The sequence below is a fragment of the Perca fluviatilis genome, chromosome 9 (genome assembly GCF_010015445.1).
Source record: "Perca fluviatilis chromosome 9, GENO_Pfluv_1.0, whole genome shotgun sequence".
Taxonomy (NCBI): Eukaryota; Metazoa; Chordata; class Actinopteri; order Perciformes; family Percidae; genus Perca; species Perca fluviatilis.
The window spans coordinates 13,141,628-13,159,301 of NC_053120.1; the positions used below are offsets into that span (position 1 = coordinate 13,141,628).

A 17,674-nucleotide genomic window follows, 5' to 3' on the forward strand; every position below is an offset into this window, starting at 1 on the left:
AATAGTAGGCCCTAGTTTGTAATAGCGTTGTTTTAATTGGATTGCATCACATTATAAGTTATTCCTAATATGTCCTACTCACTCTGTTCACTGTATATTTATAACAAGTTTAATTACGCTAACTACATTTGAATCACAATGTACATCAGCCCAGCATCTATCCGCCTGTATTGTGCCATTGAACATGGATGTAGTCATTGCTATCATGCCAAGCGGACAGGACGTTGGCTGACATTACCCAGTTAGTTAACTTAGCTAGATGGTCAAGGCAAACAACGGCTGGATCGTCCCCCACTTGACAACAACGGGGGAAGATGACAAACTAGCTTGTGTGTTAAATACACCAGACGACAGACATTTGTCTCGGTGGGAACATTTAATAAACGGGTATCTAGCTACTCACCTCGCGAGCTTAGCCAGACAGCTGGCAAGTTACTTCCGTTTCGTTCAGTAGCTATATTAGACGCTTCAACCAAGTTGTAGCTCCTCTCTAGACGGATTTTAAGTATCGTTTGTCGGCTATTTGATTCCAGAACTTACCAAGAAAAATATCCAGTATCCAGAGGGAGAAAAATATTAGGTCAATTTAACGGAATTTGTTGAAGAGCGGAGACACAGTACTCCTCTGTCCTTCTTGCGAACCCTTCCTGACAAGTGTCGGCCCCTTTCCCGAAAACAACGCAATGGCCTGGAGAGTTCGGTAGCTTATTGGCTGTTTCGCCCGTCACTCAAGATGACGACATTAACTCTTTGCTGGGCTCAGGCTAGACGAGGGTTCTTCTTTCAAACACAGGCAAACGTGTAATGTGTTATCAGTATTACTCATGTTGTGGGGACTGAAATGTATTCCTAAAGTAAGGACTTGCTTCACATTTTGAAAAAAAGGTTTACCATAGAATTAAAAAAGTTTTTTATTTTATTTTTGTCAAATGCTGGTCAAGAATGAACATCATATTAGATTAGAATCAACTTTATTGTCATTGTACAGAATACAGGTACTGAGACAACGAAATACAGTTTAGCATCTAATTAGAAGTGCTAAAAGCAGTGAAGTGCAGAGTAATATACAGAGTAATATACAGAATTAAATATAGAATAAATATGGATATGAATGAACAGTAAGAGGTACGAGAACACTAAGGTACCGTATGAACATTGTGTAGGTAATATGTATAAATACAACAGCTGGAGGTATGATATGATTAGGGTGTATACATTATAGAGCCAATATGCATATTATAGACAATGGTATAAGTCAGTGATAATTTTAATACAACAAGTGTTAAAAACGCCCAGAAAAAAACTTTGAACATCTAATGCACTGGTGGAATGGAACTAAGTACATTTACTCAAGTACTGTACTGAAGCACAAATTTGAGGTACTTATTACTATACTATACTGTATGTATTTCCATTCTAACTTTTTACTTACTTATACCATAACATATCAGAGGCAAATATTATATTTTTTCCTTCACAAGGCTACATTTGTCTTGTCACTTTTTGTTATTTTTTTTTTTGAATTTTTCATGCATCCTGCAATAGAAACCATGTATCTCCAAATTAGAAAAATGGGTTGAGAAAATTCTTCTACTTCTTAAGCTAAATAAACAATTTCAAAACCCTCTTGGATTAGCTGGAACAAAATGTTTGTCATTGTCACAAAGCTAAAAACAGGGCTGTTTTTCCAACAGCATGAAGAGTTGAGTTTTTAGAGATAGGCTGTTCTCACAGAACAGTGATGCTACGAACATATAATGATCCTATAGAATAAGATGCCTTGCTGTATAGAATCTACCCAATAAAGGAGTTAAAATTAGCACAACCTTAAAGATCTACAGCAGTAAAATGCAACATACACATTAATTCAGCAGTAATATGAATCCAAAAACATCATATATTTTTTAGAGAACATTTCACTGCAGAACAATTAACTTTTGATACGTTACTGACAATGCTTACATGCTTTTGCTTAAGTAAGGTTTTGATTGCAAGACTTTTGTAATGGAGTATCGCAGTATTGATACTATTACCTAAGGATCTAAATACTTCTTCCACCAAGGTTTTTTCACACTCATGGACTTCGCAGTTGTGCACATCTTTTGTAGCAGGGAGAGCAATCATTCATCTTTGCCATTCTGTAGGTGGCACAAATTCTTCCAGGTCTTTGTTTGAGCAATCTAAAACATCTTTGTGATTGTGTTTCCAAAACCGACCAACATGTAGTCATAGCCTGGGTTTGCACTAACACTGCATGGTTCCCACCTCTTGCAAATTTGCATAACTGCCCTTTTGGATGTGGTTGTTTACTGGAAACTGTGAGGGCATTCCAGTGGTGAAGCACTGGTGATAACGCTCACATTTTGAGGTATACGCACTCCTGTTTACATCATGACGTGTTTACGCATTATGTAATAAATTATGAATATGTTGACTTTTAACAAAGAACTGCATATTAAAGAACCATGTTATAACAGAGGACAATAATGAAGAAGTGTGTGACAATATGTGAACAATTCCGCGACAGCAGACAGATAGATGATTTCACTACAAAACAAATAATGGAGTTTCCCCACTGACATGCATACTAAAGATCAAAGAGACAAAGTGTATATATTAACATATATGTTTTTTATAGTTAATACTTTAATAAATGGCTCCGTGGATATGGAGAGAAAACTAAGGTAAGTGACTTACATAAGTTTAGGATAACACTTTACTTTAACTTCCCCTATTTAGCATTTATACACAAACATTTAATAGATGGCTAAGGCTGTGTGCAGTATATGTCAGCAATTATAACTTCTCCAATGTAGACATATTCTATGTAATTACAACAATGTTTTGCTGTATTATCTGTGTTTACACCAGCCATGGCTATATGAGTTACAATATAGTTGCTGACAAATTAATTCATTATATCTTTTGAATTTTCTCACCTTTTTTCACATCAGTCCTCAATGTGCAGTGGTCAGTGTCAAATACAGTTTTTCTTAAGCTGTTGGTGGATACTTCAGTCCAAATTACATCAGCCCAGCATTTATAAATTGTAATGGATCGTTCGGTGGATTGTTCGGGTGGGTTAGGGAATAGACAGGGACCTGTGTGGGGGAAAAGGGAGAACTACTTTCTTCCTGCATCAAAAGAACAAGGATGTGAAATAAAAAAAAATGGGTGGTTCATATAGGAGGGACTTCCCATGCCACATCCCAGTAAACACATATTGCCTTGCATTAAAGGAAGTAAGACAGAAATTCACCATAATCATGGGTTGCAGGTAGAGTTTTGTAGTAGTTGGTTTCACTATCATGACATTTAGGGGATTTGAATGCCTGGTCTAATTTAAAAAAAAAACTAACTTTTCATATTTTATTATAAAAAAATATGCTTTACCACAAAGTATCTAGATATCGCACGGTGAGTCAGAAAAACACATGTGAATAAAGGCGAATCGAGCAGATTGAGGTTAGAGTGAGACAAAAACAAAATATGTAGCATGACTCTTTGGGGATTTCCACAGCAGCTACAGAATGTACCCTTTGAGTAAAACATTGTAAAGACAGGTGCAGTGACCTGTGGTTTATCAGACATGAGTCAAACAGTGCATGTATTATTCAAAACAGGGTTCTGACATCACAGATCACAGTAAAAGTGTGTTTTGATATGTGATGTATTGATATCACATATTGAACATAACATAAAATAACAATGACATAGCAATTTCTACCAAAATGGAGACCGCGGCTGTCATTGATGTGAATCACACATGGGCATACATGCAAATGGACTGCATTTATATAGTGTTTTTAGACTGTGTTTTACTAGACTAGACTAGTGTTTACTAGACTAGACTAGTCAAAGCACTTTTACATAATACAGGCATCATTCACATGCACATTCGGGGTTCAGTGTCTTGCCCAATGACACTTTGACATGGGACTGCAGGGCCAGGGATCGAACCACCGACCTTCCGATTGGTAGACGACTGCTCTACCACCGGAGTTGTGTTTCCAAAACTGGATTCAGCCAAATATTTTACGCTATATTTAACATGACTCATGACAAATGAGCACTGCATCGACTCTGCCATTGAAATATGCATATTTCAATAACAGTGGGACTACAGGACAGAGCCATAGACATTGTTATTTAGACCACAAAGCACATCAATAATAGATCTTTAGCTCCCTCTGTTGACAACTATGTGGAGCAACCATTCAGGACTACCTTACGCTTAGCCTGCAGAGCAGTGCTTCCAGTAAGGGACAAGTCTGTGTGGATATAATAGTTTAGTCAGGAAAAAAACTTGAAGAACACACTGTTATTCTAAGCTTCAGATTTATATGGCGTTAGGACTTATGTTGCAATGCAAGGTTCATTAGCATAGAGCCATCAGGCTAGACTATGATTAAAAAAAGACACACTATGCAGGAAATTAGGGCAGATGGTTTTCTTTGTCAAGTTTGCATGACGTACATTAGTTTTATTGCTAAATGGCACTTTCCTTGCAATGCTATGAAGAGAGCTGTCAAAAAGTATTGAATGTAATCTTAAAACTGATCAGATGGAGACTTCGGTTACTCAATAGTTGACTGTTTTTATTGTTGTAACCTTCTGTAGTTAAGATCCACAGAACTTTTAAAAGCAGAGATGAATTAAAGAACATACACATTTGAATTAAACAAATGTCACTTTATTTCTTATAGTTAAGCAGAAGTTACATAAGTAGTGAAGATAATACTAACTTACAGGTTTTGAGTTTCTTATACTTCGATGTACAAAAAAGGCCTAAAAGATTGTGACAGATTCAACAAGGGAAAACTATTTTGTAAATAAAAAACACATGGACTTCTGGATATCACATTAACGTTTTTAAAGCAACGTACCACAGTATTTTTTGTTTACATACTCACACTTGTCCACCTTCTCTTTGGTCCTCTGGCTCGTTAGCCGAACATGCTTTGATTCACTGCACTTGGGTCAAGTTGGCAGCCATCCTTCAGTTATCACAGTACTGTACCTTCGATGGGGACAGCATCAGCACCGTGATAACTGAACCAGGGCAGCCTGACAAATCTAGCAGTCCGGGGCTTTGCTCCATTCGTCATCCAACCATAATGTGTGCTCCAGGTCAATAGATTCAAAGATAACAACGTTTTCCTTTTGCATTTTTTTGCAGTACATTTGATGGTATCTCATTCAAAACATATGCTAGTTGTATCTCCAGCATTTCGTTTGTTTGCATAATGTATAAATACTTCTCAAATTACATACAGTAGCTAATACAATAACAGATTAATCTGCAGAGTAATATAGGCATGTAATTTACTTTATTAGTTTTTTAAATATCCTTCCAACTAATAACCAGCAGGAAATACTTTGCCCTCTAACCATGGGATTTAACCCTTAAAGATCCAATAACATTTTGGGGAGATATAATACCTTTAAAAAATAAATTCATAAAGTCAGAGTGAAAAAGACAAAACATAAACTATATAACATAGTTTGATTGTGGGAACAGAAATAAATCAGTTCAAGGCTCATACAATCCTGATTATCCAGCTTTCCTTTATACTACATCCCACTGCCTGAGTCAGAAAAATTGTCAAAAAAGTTTGGATAACAAAGTCTTAAAAATTAAATGAGTAAGCTCACATATGCACAGGACAATGTCATTGTATGTAATTTATTTAGGCCTTTGAGGTATGGTAGAGTGGTGCAGTTATTGATTCTGTAAACGACAGACTCTGTTGTCCATTATATGATGAAACGTCTACCAGGGAAGGTAACCCTAACCCTAAAGACAGTTAATAATGCACAACCCTGCACATGAAATTTGAACTCTACCTTGTGGCTGTGAATCTGTGATTAAAAACAACATTGCACAATTCTTGGAAATGGGAGGAGGAAGCTTGCTTTAAAGTCCTACGTAGGCTATTTTAACATGGTTAATTATTTTTCTCTTTCCATATGAAAGGTTATTTTATATATATATATATATATATATATATATATATATATATATATATATATATATAAAAAGTTTCCATTCTGCTGGTGCACAGAGGGCTCGTAAATGTTGCATCTTATAAAACAATTACAGGTAGAAAGACTTTGTTTTTCCAAACCTCCTTCCTGCTAGGACTTGGTCGAGGCAAACTACTGTATATTATTCATACCAACCACAAGGCCGAGTGACATCAGACTTGTTATGATTCTCCTCGCGGGCTCCGCCCCCCCCCACCCTCGGTGCAGGCAGCCTCTGGAGCAGTCCGGTGGCGTCTCTGCCCGACGTAGCGGCTCCTCCTCCTCGTCATCCGCCCTCCGCACTTCATGTAAACAACTCCATTAGTCCCGCTGCTCAGGGCACTGGCCAAAAAATGTTCATGTCAGAAAAGCAAAGCAACATGTGCAAAAAAAAACTAAACATGGCAGAGGACAAACAAATTATCAGGGCGGAATGCTCCGTTTGTCTGTTACAGGAGACCCTGTGAAGAAAGCGCGTCCATATTGCATTTAAACCCTCAATGTAAATAACTGGGGAATGGCTTATAACCTACAACCGTGAAGGTAACATATGGGTTACAGATCAATGGCTCCGATACGCTCGAGAAAATAAGGACAACAGCAAGCAGCCTAGGCTACTGAAATAAACGCTTGTTGCTGTTTTCTACAAATAGGCTAAACAAAAGTTGTCCAAAATCTTAACAACATAATGGCATTAGGCTACATATCAACACGCATACCTGCTTAAACTGAAAAGCGACTAATGGCGAAATATAAGTGCAATGTTAAATATTGTGCAGCCAAACGTTAACGCCCAGCATTGCATACACGCCCCTTTTCTAGACAAAAACGAACAGCATGCTGTATGATTCAAATAGATTATAATCATTTATTCTTAATTAAATTCAGTCCGCATTAAATATATAACACACATTGGCTCACATACCTGCAATTTTCCCGTTTAATGTCCCGTGTTTACATGACTATTTTTAATGACGCAGCAAGACTACACAACGTGATTGTCGCCATTTTTTGTTGTTATTGAATTCTCCAAAGCCATGTGACGAAAATGATCGTGAAATTTAAAACAAGCTTCCGGGTGTGGAGACTAATACCTACTTTCGCGAGGCTAAAAAAGGTTAATCTTCCGAGTTGTTTGATGGATTAGTCTGGTAACTCCACTGACTGAAGACTGAAGACTGAAGGCTGTGCGCAATTTCTGACAGCTCCAGGACGCTGCCGCCGCCGTATGGCTCGCAACAAGTACAAGTAGCCTAATCACTGGATTCGATCCACCCGTCCGCAAATGTTGCGCGGAATGACAACGACTCATGTGTTTTTCTGAGCCTGCTGCCAGCAGTGCAAAACCAAGAAAGATAACAACCCCATGAACCATAATGAATAATAAAAGCTCTGATTTGAGAGAAACACTGTCAACAAGTGGTGGAATCCAAGAACAGCCCACTTTAATAGTGGGATCATTTGCATGGTATTAGTAACTCATTAATTTAGCCTATTTATTGCAGAACTGAGTCTTACAATGTCAACTTTTCGTAACTAATTCCAAAAGCTTATTACTGTAGAAGAATCATTTATATTATATATTTCCATTGCAAACCAAATATGTTTATGGGATCAGGTGACTGACACTCCCTTTTCTGGCTTGTAAGTAATTAGTTGCATGGCAGTTTGTCATACAATCTTTCTACCAAGCCTCAACATGAACTGAAGATGTGATTATCTGATTTCCCCTTTGCAGTTGCAGATCAAAATAACAATATCTAGCTTTCCAAACAGACTGGTCTTAAACGTTCTGCACAGAAAGGCACTCCCTTACTAAACTTTAGATGTGTTGCAGTGAAGTGAATTGGCACTTTTATTTTTGTGTTTTTGCTTTTTAGTATGTTAGCATGAAGGAAAACATGGTGGTAGCCCATTTCTACCTATGAGTTAGAATGATACATTTTCACCTTTAAACGGCTTCTTCTTCTCCTCCTCTTCATCCTCCTCCTCTTTATTCTTCCCGGTGATATCAGTGTGCTTGTAAAATATAGTCGTCACAGTTTCCCCTCTCTTAAGTGACTTAAGTAACAGACGACAGTTGCTGTTGTTGTTGTACATCATTTGTATAAAAAAAACTACAGTGACCAGTTTACCCCGCAAAGTTCATGCGAGTCAGTCATCCGCATTTTTTCTGGATGATGTGCGCAGAAAAATAGGGCGTTGTGGAGACACCCTCCTCATTCATTCGCAGAGAAAAGTCTTTGTCCGAAAATACGTAGACGGGTGTAATGTATCCTTAAGCGACCGAAAGAAAAAAAGGAAAAGGGCGTTTTGACTTGATCCAAGTCATAGAGCGAGGATAGCCCCAATATGCGCAGAGAGTGGGCTCTGTGTAGACAACCGCAGACTCCAAAGAGAAGCTGAAATCTACATTGGCAACTACAACTTTCAAAGCCATTCAGTTTTTGGACCACTTTGATCGCTCATGCACCCAACTAACTAGGGGTTTTAAAAAAAAGAGGTTTGTGCGCTTTCCCTAGCGCACAAAGAGGACAAACTAACATTTGTGCATCCCAGAGGTTTTAAAGTTGCAGTCTGTGTTTGAGGAAGACATGGCCAAGTTATTCCGAGCTGCTATCATGGGACCACCAGGATCAGGAAAAGGAACGATATCCCAGAGGATTGCCCAAAGCTTTGGCCTGCAATATCTGTCCAGTGGCCACTACCTACGAGAGAGCATAGCGGCAAACACAGGTAGGATCTTCCCGTGTACGGGGCGTCAACAGGAAGAACCAGTCAGCAGGGAAGTCTGTGGAAACTATGCTGCATGTGGATCTTGCTCTAATTGTCACAAAAATGTAATCGTAGCAAAAAAACTGTTTGCAGAATGAGATGGTGAGATGTGCGCATTTTGTGATCCACAGTTGTTTTCTAGAAGCTAATTTGACAGTTGACTTAACCTTCACATTTCAATCCAAGCTATAAAACACGAGCCATTTGGATGACCACAAACTTAATTCTTATTTATCTGATTTCAATCTAGTGTTGACTCAGTGTTCACTCCAGTTAACAGTTTTTTTTTTTTGAATATTTCCCCAAACTTACACTTTAAACCATTGATAGTGTCTCTTAAAACTTAAAACTTTTCATGGTAAGCTACCCAACTGGAATACATTGAAATCCAAGCATGTGCCAAGCAGATAATAAAATTGGTGTTCAGTGCAGATCAGCTTAAGTAAAAACATGTGCGCTTGGTTGCCATTTCTGAAACGTTTTAGTATAGTTGCGACTTGCTGGATCAGATCAGGTAACTAAGCCTTTTTTTTAATATTTTAAAACAAGTTTCAGGGTTTATAAACCAGTGAGTTCAATATGCGTGTTTGTTTAACAAATCCACAGCAGGCCCCAGATGTTTAGTGTAATTTTGGGAGGCTACATCATTTTAACCATTTACAATCTCTGGTCTGATAGTTACACAATAACTAGATGCTCATAAGTGGTACCATACCAACCATGCTTTTTATATATCAAGGCCTTGATAGATTTAACAGGCCCTGTACTGTCTTGAACTTTAGAAGCGCACACGCATTGACTATGTTTACCTTTCTGTTGTGGATCAGAGGCAGGTGTGCTGGTGAGGACCTATGTAGAAAGAAGCATGCTGGTGCCTGACCATGTGATGACAAGACTGATGCTGCCCAGACTGGAACACCTGATCGGCCACAGCTGGCTGCTGGACGGTATGAAAAGTTGTGTTTTTGTTTTTATACAATAAGAGTGCAGGGTCTGTACTTTATTTGACTGATGTATTTATGACACACCGGCTTTATCTTACAGCAGCCTCCATTCTTCGCCTTGTTCAATTGTAGTGAGGGAATATGTTTTTCATTATGCAGCATCATGGCCAGTAATGGAAACTGCCTGCCACCCCTTAAATCTGATTGGCCAACCCGGGTGCCACCCCCCTCACCAAATCCCCGGACTAATAGTCATGTTAGAGGAGATTGGGCATGCATTTTCTACACCTCTGCAAGCTCAGAAACATGCCCCCCAAAGGTGTCTTTTACTTGATCCTGAGGAGGTAACTGAGTGGAAAAATACGCTCTACATTATCTGATATACCTAATCCAATACCAGCAGGTCTGTACATGCTATTGTCATTCCACTATCAACAGCCATATATGATTTGCATTAGATTCAAATCAAAGAAAAAAGAATAAAGAATAATTTTTTTTGCCATTAATACAGGAGACTCCACATGTTCCCTGTGCTGTCCTGATCTATAATGCAAGTTTTACAATTTATTTTTTATTCACATTCAAGTGACCTTTGTTACAACACTTATTGTCTTATGTTGCTGGTTATATTGTTTATTATTACTGCTTTATGCTGTTCATTTGTTTTGTTGCTGTCTGTTATTTCTGTGTTCCTTTGATTGTAAAGTGCACTGAGACCATGTCTAATGGTGATTTTACCAAGGGGGTAAGCCTCTCCCCGGAACGCGTAGCTCCTATGGCGCCATTTTGATGCTACCAAGCCATCACCTCCCGTTAGCCTTTCGATTGACTGCCATTCATTTTGGCGCCACTTTGACAGCGAATAACTTTACATCTGAAGCGTTTGAAGACTCTATTTGTCCATTGTTTATTTCTAAAGAAAAACGACAATGTATAAAAGGCTCGTTTCCTTGTACCTCACGTTATGGCTCCGTAGTAGACGTTTTTGTAAAAATAGGCTAACGATTGTGTCATAACCAAGTGACTTATTGTCGCATAGTAGAGGAATTACCGTATAGTACAGGAGAAGCTCGCAGGCAGTTTCGACTTACATGAGCTGTTTAAGTTTAATTACTAATGTTAACTAGCATTTTAGTTAGCAATAATTAGCCTGTGCCTATGTTATCTCCTTACATATACTTACGCTCTCCGTCTCTGTAAGATTGGGAATGATTGAGATTTCTCTTGGCACAGCTATCAGAAGACTTACAACTTTCAGACAGGTTGCTCACGTCACATATACGTCTTCGAGCTCAGTTGGAGGCTGCGCAGTAACGCTCAGCCATCACCGGAAAAGTGCTTCTAATATTCTTCACTGGTCTCCGTCCAGAGCAACGGGATCTGTTGGTCCAGTTTATATACTGTCTATGGATTTTACACTTAAAATACATTTGATTGATTGATTGGTTAGTTAGTCAATTAAAAAAACAGTTTGTATGTCTTTACTTATGGTTGAGATCAAGTCACTATAAAGTGATAACACCTGTAGTGATATTATTAAATTTTACATGTCAATTCTTGTGTATGTGATACATGAGGATTCACATTTTTGCCATGCATATACAAAAGTGCAAGTTCTATGGAAAAGGAATCAGAATTGTGTTAGGTTAAGAAGTTGGTAACATATTTAGTTTGAGTCATTAGTAACAGAGATTATAATGTCCTGACTGCTGAGATGAAAAACTCAGTGTCTTTTTCAAGTTAAATATTATCCACTATCTGTAAGAGAGATGCCAAACATTGATGAAACAAACTAGTTGGTGTTACTCATGTTTAAACCTTGAAACATGATCAGTAAACACATGCTTCTTTTAGCAAACAAATCAAGGTTACACACACACACACACACACACACACACACACACACACACACACACACACACACACACACACACACACACACACACACACACACACACACATACTCGCCTGCATGTATTCATAAACTGAGACAAACTAACACAGACACATCTACGCATATATATCCTCCCTAAATATACCCTTCTCTTTCCCTCTTGTATCCTTTGATTGGTGCCTTTCTGTCACTCATTTGTGGGCAGCATGATGCTCTAGTGGTTGGAGAGATTTAAAAGCTCTTTATTGACCAACAATGGAACATACAGAGCGATTGCCAGTTTCCCCTCCAACACACAAGGAAGCAATAAACTGAACTGCATTCATACCAAAGCATACTAAAACAAGAGAGAGAAAAAATGGCCTTAAAACTGAAGGACCTAAATCCACAGTAGGCTTGCCATGTGAACACCCACCATGTTGAAGTATCCTTGAGCAAGGCACAGAATACCTGCCAACCCCACTGGTGCTGATTTTCCATGTAGAGATCACAGCAATGTAATTCAATCACAAATGTAATGTGCAGGTTTCATTACAGAAATATTGGTCTGTCGGTCCAGGATGAATCCTCCCTGACTTTTCCTCTAGTCCCACAATGAGGCTGAGATTAGATGGATTGCCACCGTTGGTTACAGATATCCATGGTCCCCAGAAGATAATTTGTTTGGGCTTTTCCGCCTTTAATTTTTGACATGACAGCTAGGTGAGAAAGGGGAGAGAGAGGGGGAAGACATGCAAGAAATTATCACAGATCAGATTCGAACCCTGGACCTCTGCGTCCAGGCATGTGCGCCTGCTCTACCCACTGAACCAACCCAGCCACCCCAGAATATATATTTAAGATGACCTTGGTGATCACTTGACTTTTCATCCACTGCGATCAGCATGTAAAAGTTTTCACTTATCCAGTAAATAAAGATGGATTGGCACATATTCATACGGACGTTCATGGTTCCGAGACGATGACTTTGGTAATCAAGTGACTCTGTGCCATCTTGTGGGTTGGAGTGAAATGTCTCAAACTATTGGATCGATTGCCATGACATTTAGTACAAACATTCATGTCCCCCTCAGGATGAATTGTAATAACGTTGGTGATTCTCTGACTTTTCCGACCAACATTAGGTATTCAATTTATCCAATACTTTTTATGATCAAATACCTTTAAAAACTAATGGCATTCCCAACAGTCTCAGCTGTACTTTGTGTTTAGTGCTAATTAGCACGTCAGCATGCTAACAAGCTAAAATAAGATAATGACCAAAGTAAACATTGCCTGCTAAACACCAGCATGTTAGCATTGAACTCAAAGCACCACTGTGCCTCAGTACACCCCCAAAGAGCAGCTAGCATGACAGTAAACTCTTGTCTTATTATAACTGCTGGTGATTCATCCAGGTCATGTAACTAAGGGCATTGTTTTTTTTCCAGTAAGTTCATTCACATACATAATATTGTTGTCACGGCTATAGGCACTCTCACTGGAAAACTGGAAACAGCTTGAGTCCAAGTTTACTTGCTGATATTAGCAAACATTGATGCAGGAAATGAATGGCATACTATTCATGTACAGTATGTCTTCCTTATGTTATTGACTCACAATGATAATCATAACTTCAAAAATACACATGTAACATAATCTTAAATGTAGTGTATTGAAAAATAAAGGTCATACATCAATGTATATATAACACTGAACTGTTCCTGGTGGCGGTGCCTCTCACATTCTATCTCTGCTGTCTGTCTAGGTTTTCCCCGGACTCTGTCGCAGGCCCAAGCCCTGAGCAATTTGTGTCAGCTGGACCTGGTCATCAGCCTCAACATCCCCTATGAGACTCTGAAGGAGAGACTGAGCGACCGCTGGATCCATCCAGTCAGTGGCCGAGTCTACAACATGGGCTTCAACCCGCCACGAGTGCAGGTCTCAGAAGTCTTTAAGTTACAGTAGAGTTAGAGTGCTTGGAATATTCTACATCCTACATTCAATATGCAGTACGAGACAACTTGTGTCTAGTTTAACTTTTGAAATGAAAAATATTCATCTTCATCTTCATAGATTATGGATTTTTTTTAATGAAAATTAGGAAGCAATTGTAATGTTAACTTGGCAATTGAACTTTTAATGTGACAGAACCACATCAGACACAAGTTATTCAAATCAGAGTTTTTTTATTATTATTTATAAATCTTACAACATGTCTGGAAACTTGTGAAAATAAGTCTATCCTGACAGCAGATGCCCTCTGTCTCCAGTATAGTCTCCATCGCCTCACTACAGGAAATTAGTCACATAATAAAGTTGTTTAGAAGCACTATTTCTTTATTAAATATAATTCAGAATTAAAAAAGGATGAGGAGGGTTTGATATATTTCCATTACATATCAGTACCTTATGTTGACAACATTATTGCATTAACAATGGCTGAAAAGATCAAGGTTCAAGCAGCTACTGGAAAACTCACCAATTTCCATGGCCAATGTTGATGTTATGTTCTTCATATCTTTATAATATATTAGCAACAAAAGATCCTGTAATCAACGATAATAATAATACAATGAATAGAATAAAGTAATGAATAGATATGTTTGGAAATCGCCTGTGTTATGAGACTTCACTGCATTTTGAGTTCACCTTTGTTGCATGTCTGACCTTATGTTGCCTTCCACAGGGTAAGGATGACATCACTGGGGAGCCACTGATTCAACACGATGATGACAAACCAGAAGCCCTGATGGCCAGACTGAGACACTACAAAGATGTGGCCAAGCCGGTCATAAACTTATACAAGTCAGTAAATACTTGAGTCTTTATTCAGTATTATTTCTACTGGCAGCCAACAGTGTCAGTTCTTGCTGTGGCATATATCAGATTGAAATTTTATTTAGATAGATACTCCAGCAGATAAGTGGCCTTTAGTTGTTCTAACATTATTGCAAAGTATCATAATAACATTATTATCACAGATCATTAACGTGAAATGTTGCACATAGGCAATCAAACCCAGATGTCAAACAATAACAAAACATGGAGGTCATGAAAGAGATCGTGTGAATTTGGTAGATCTCTGCATTAAATAGCAGTCAACACTTAAGTCTTAGTTTCATATTTTATGAATTACATGAAATGAAACAATGGTCAGCAGAACACTCCCTTTTTTTTTGGATGCTTGGCTGAGTTACATTTTGTTTAACTAAAGCATTGTGTGGCTCCAGAGGGAGCTATATGAAGTCTGATTAATTGCCTCAAGTGATGTCACTTGAGTCAGCGTCGGCTGGGACTGAAGACTTCAAGTTTGAAAATGAAAAAAATCTGGGGGTGTGTGGAGTTAGAAATAAGTGAGTTTACCAGACCTCTGTAGCCTGCTCCTCATCTCTGCCTGAGGCTAGCGGCTTGAGGCTACATTAGCCGCTACTAGCATAGCACACCGCCCAAACTGTTGGAAGTTAGGTTGCATTGTGGTTGATGTAGGTCCCATTTTTTGACAAGGAAGAACAATGTGTGGATGCATCGATTTAGATCTTTTGTTATTTAACAGTCCATTAGTCTGACAATGTTATAGGCATGCAATGCAGTTCTCTTTTACAATTTAAAGACTAAGCCACATTCTGTCATTTAATCAATCAATTTGTTTTTCTTATTATTTGTTCTCTTATTTCTTTGCTCAGGTCACAGGGAATCCTGCACTCATTTTCCGGTACAGATACGGACCGGATTTGGCCTTATATTAACTCCCTCCTCAGCACCAAGATGCACATGCAGCCATCAGATTTCTTCCAAACCCAAACACCCTGACACTTTTCTGAATGAAAAGATCACAGGTACATGTCAAGAAGCAGCCAGAGGATGTGGGAAGATGTTTCCACATGCAGCTTTCAGTTTCCTTAAAAGAGAGGTTTAGAGAGACGATAAGGAAATCCAACATGCTTGTTATTCAATCACCAGGTGGTTTTTCAAATGAATGGTCCAATGCAAATATTTCAAGAGCTTAGTTGATTGTGTTGATTTCTGCATTATCACAGTGAAAGGTTCAAGGCAATTTCAAAACTGATCATTTTTGTAAATCATAATTTTACATAAGCACTCACCATCAAGCAACAATGTTTGTGTTTTTTTTTTAAATCTGCTATATTTCCTATTGTTATACATTGTAGCTCATTCAGGGAAGCTGTGGTAAAACCAAAGGTTAAAAGAAAAAAAGTATGTAGAGAAGGAAGGATTTCCTTCACTGTAGCTCTCCAGTATCAATATTTTATCACTGACGACAGAGGGGTAAGGTAGAATATTAAATCAAAAACCAACATTAAATATGTGCTACAAAACTTGATAAAATGATTAGGAAAATAAGAACGTTAATGAAAGCAAACTTAGCAAAACATAACTTAAATATGTTATCTATTTATTTACAGATTTGATTAATTACACTTTATATTAGTTGTTTATAATCAGGCAAACAATATCTTGTTGTTGCCTCTACAAATATACTTTATCATTTTGGAGTGAAACCCTTTAATTACCCTTCAATGTGTATATAACTGGGGAGTTGTAGATTCATTGAGCTGAATACACATTACAAAATCATTTTATTAAAGTCAGTCTCACCACAGCCTTAACTGACAGATTCACAGAGGGCAAAACTGACATTAATGCATTGTGTCTAAATCCAAAATCAATCTTGGACAGCCATTATTTGGTTCATTTTTTTCTAAAACATTGTGCAAGCCTGAGTGAACCAGTTTTTATTGTGCACTGTACAAACAGCTATTCTTTACTTTTGTACTGAAATGCTAAAGATTATTATGCATTCTGCAACTGATAACACACAGGACAATTTACTGGGCTGGTGCTGGACTTGTACAAGACTCAAGAATCCCTCACAATCACTCTACAGCAAACTCTGGCTGGGATGAAGACCAATGCACAGAATATAGTGCCTTCAATGCTGTTACTTTCCTAAGGTTGCCTTGAAATTTTAATCTTCAAAATGTCAAAGATTGTTGTTTATAAAATGTAATGTTTTGCAGTGTTTGTTTAACTTTAAGATATTGCTGGATATAACTTTAGTAAGTAATAGGATTTGGAAGCAGAACAAGGTCATATATGTAAAGGTCTTATTTTGAGGTTTGTTTGAATGTAGAAAGCACTGCTGCAGGGTGAACAGCTTGTAAAATGTTAACCTTGTAGATTTTTTATATTTTTTTGTAAGTGATTTTTTTTCTGAATGTTTGATTTTAGTTCCCACCCTACAGTATAGCTTCTGGTCACCTGAAGTTAAAAGAAGGGTGTCATATTTTCACCCAATGGCACAGGAGTTTGCTTTTGGCAATCACATAAGCACACCAGTACCTAACTTGTGCAATAAAGACCAACAACTGGGTTTTCATTGTTTTCATTTTTTTTTTTTTTTTTACAGCTGTGCTAATGCTGGCTCTGCAGCTTTCAGACTTTACAGTACAATGTCATTACCAGTATTCATTATGAAGCTGAGAATTAGCAAAGTGCACTTATCCTCTCACATGCAAAAATATATATATTTTTACATTTCTTTTGTGAGGTCAAACTGGCTTGTATCAACGTTTTTTGGTGGCGTTTTTGTTTTTCTTATCTAGGGTCTAGAAAGAGTGGGGGTTGTATTTTATACAGATTAAAGGCTTTTAAAAGATAATGACAGACCAAAGATACAAAAAAAAAACACTGACACTTTTACTCAATAATATGTTTTTCTTGAGTAACAAAATGATAAGATGTCTTGGGATGGGATGAGTCTGTAGGAGCAGAATATGATTTACACTTTGGTTTCATGTTGCTCATCAGAGATGGCAAAAGTACTCACTTCCCGTACTTAAGTAGAAGTACAGATACTTGTGTTAAAAAATACTCTGGTAAAAGTAAAAGTACTGATTTAATTTCTTTACTTAAGTAAAAGTAACAAAGTACAGGCTTTGAAATGTACTTAAAGTATAAAAGTAAAAGTAGCCTTGCGAATGACAACCACTTTTTATGCAAAGCTACCTGGACCACACACGTTACTAGAGTG

General features: G+C 37.9%; 2 protein-coding genes across 4 annotated transcripts in view; one reads left to right on the forward strand and one right to left on the reverse strand.

The window, feature by feature from the left end:
• The window catches only part of LOC120564979 (tyrosine-protein kinase JAK1-like), a 34,504-nt gene extending 33,845 nt beyond the window's left edge, over window positions 1–659 (reverse strand). The window contains exon 1 of one of the 2 annotated variants that reach the window (XM_039810254.1): window positions 541–659. The gene's annotated coding sequence lies outside the window, so the exon portion shown is untranslated. Of the gene's footprint in view, window positions 1–403 lie in introns of both variants that reach the window. The other variant, XM_039810255.1, reaches the window with a different exon arrangement.
• Window positions 660–8,222: 7,563 nt separating this feature from the next.
• ak4 (adenylate kinase 4) lies at window positions 8,223–17,014 on the forward strand. 2 transcript variants are annotated; one of them, XM_039811774.1, is made up of 6 exons: window positions 8,223–8,763; window positions 9,630–9,749; window positions 13,388–13,560; window positions 14,309–14,427; window positions 15,306–15,458; window positions 16,464–17,014. In XM_039811774.1, exons 1-5 carry the CDS (start codon window positions 8,622–8,624, stop codon window positions 15,430–15,432), a joined length of 681 nt encoding a protein of 226 aa, XP_039667708.1. In that variant the 5' UTR covers window positions 8,223–8,621; the 3' UTR covers window positions 15,433–15,458; window positions 16,464–17,014. The 2 variants fall into 2 exon arrangements, with proteins under 2 accessions (XP_039667708.1, XP_039667707.1); XM_039811773.1 differs by having other exon boundaries at window positions 8,224–8,763; window positions 15,306–17,014.
• The last annotated feature ends 660 nt before the right edge of the window (window positions 17,015–17,674 follow it).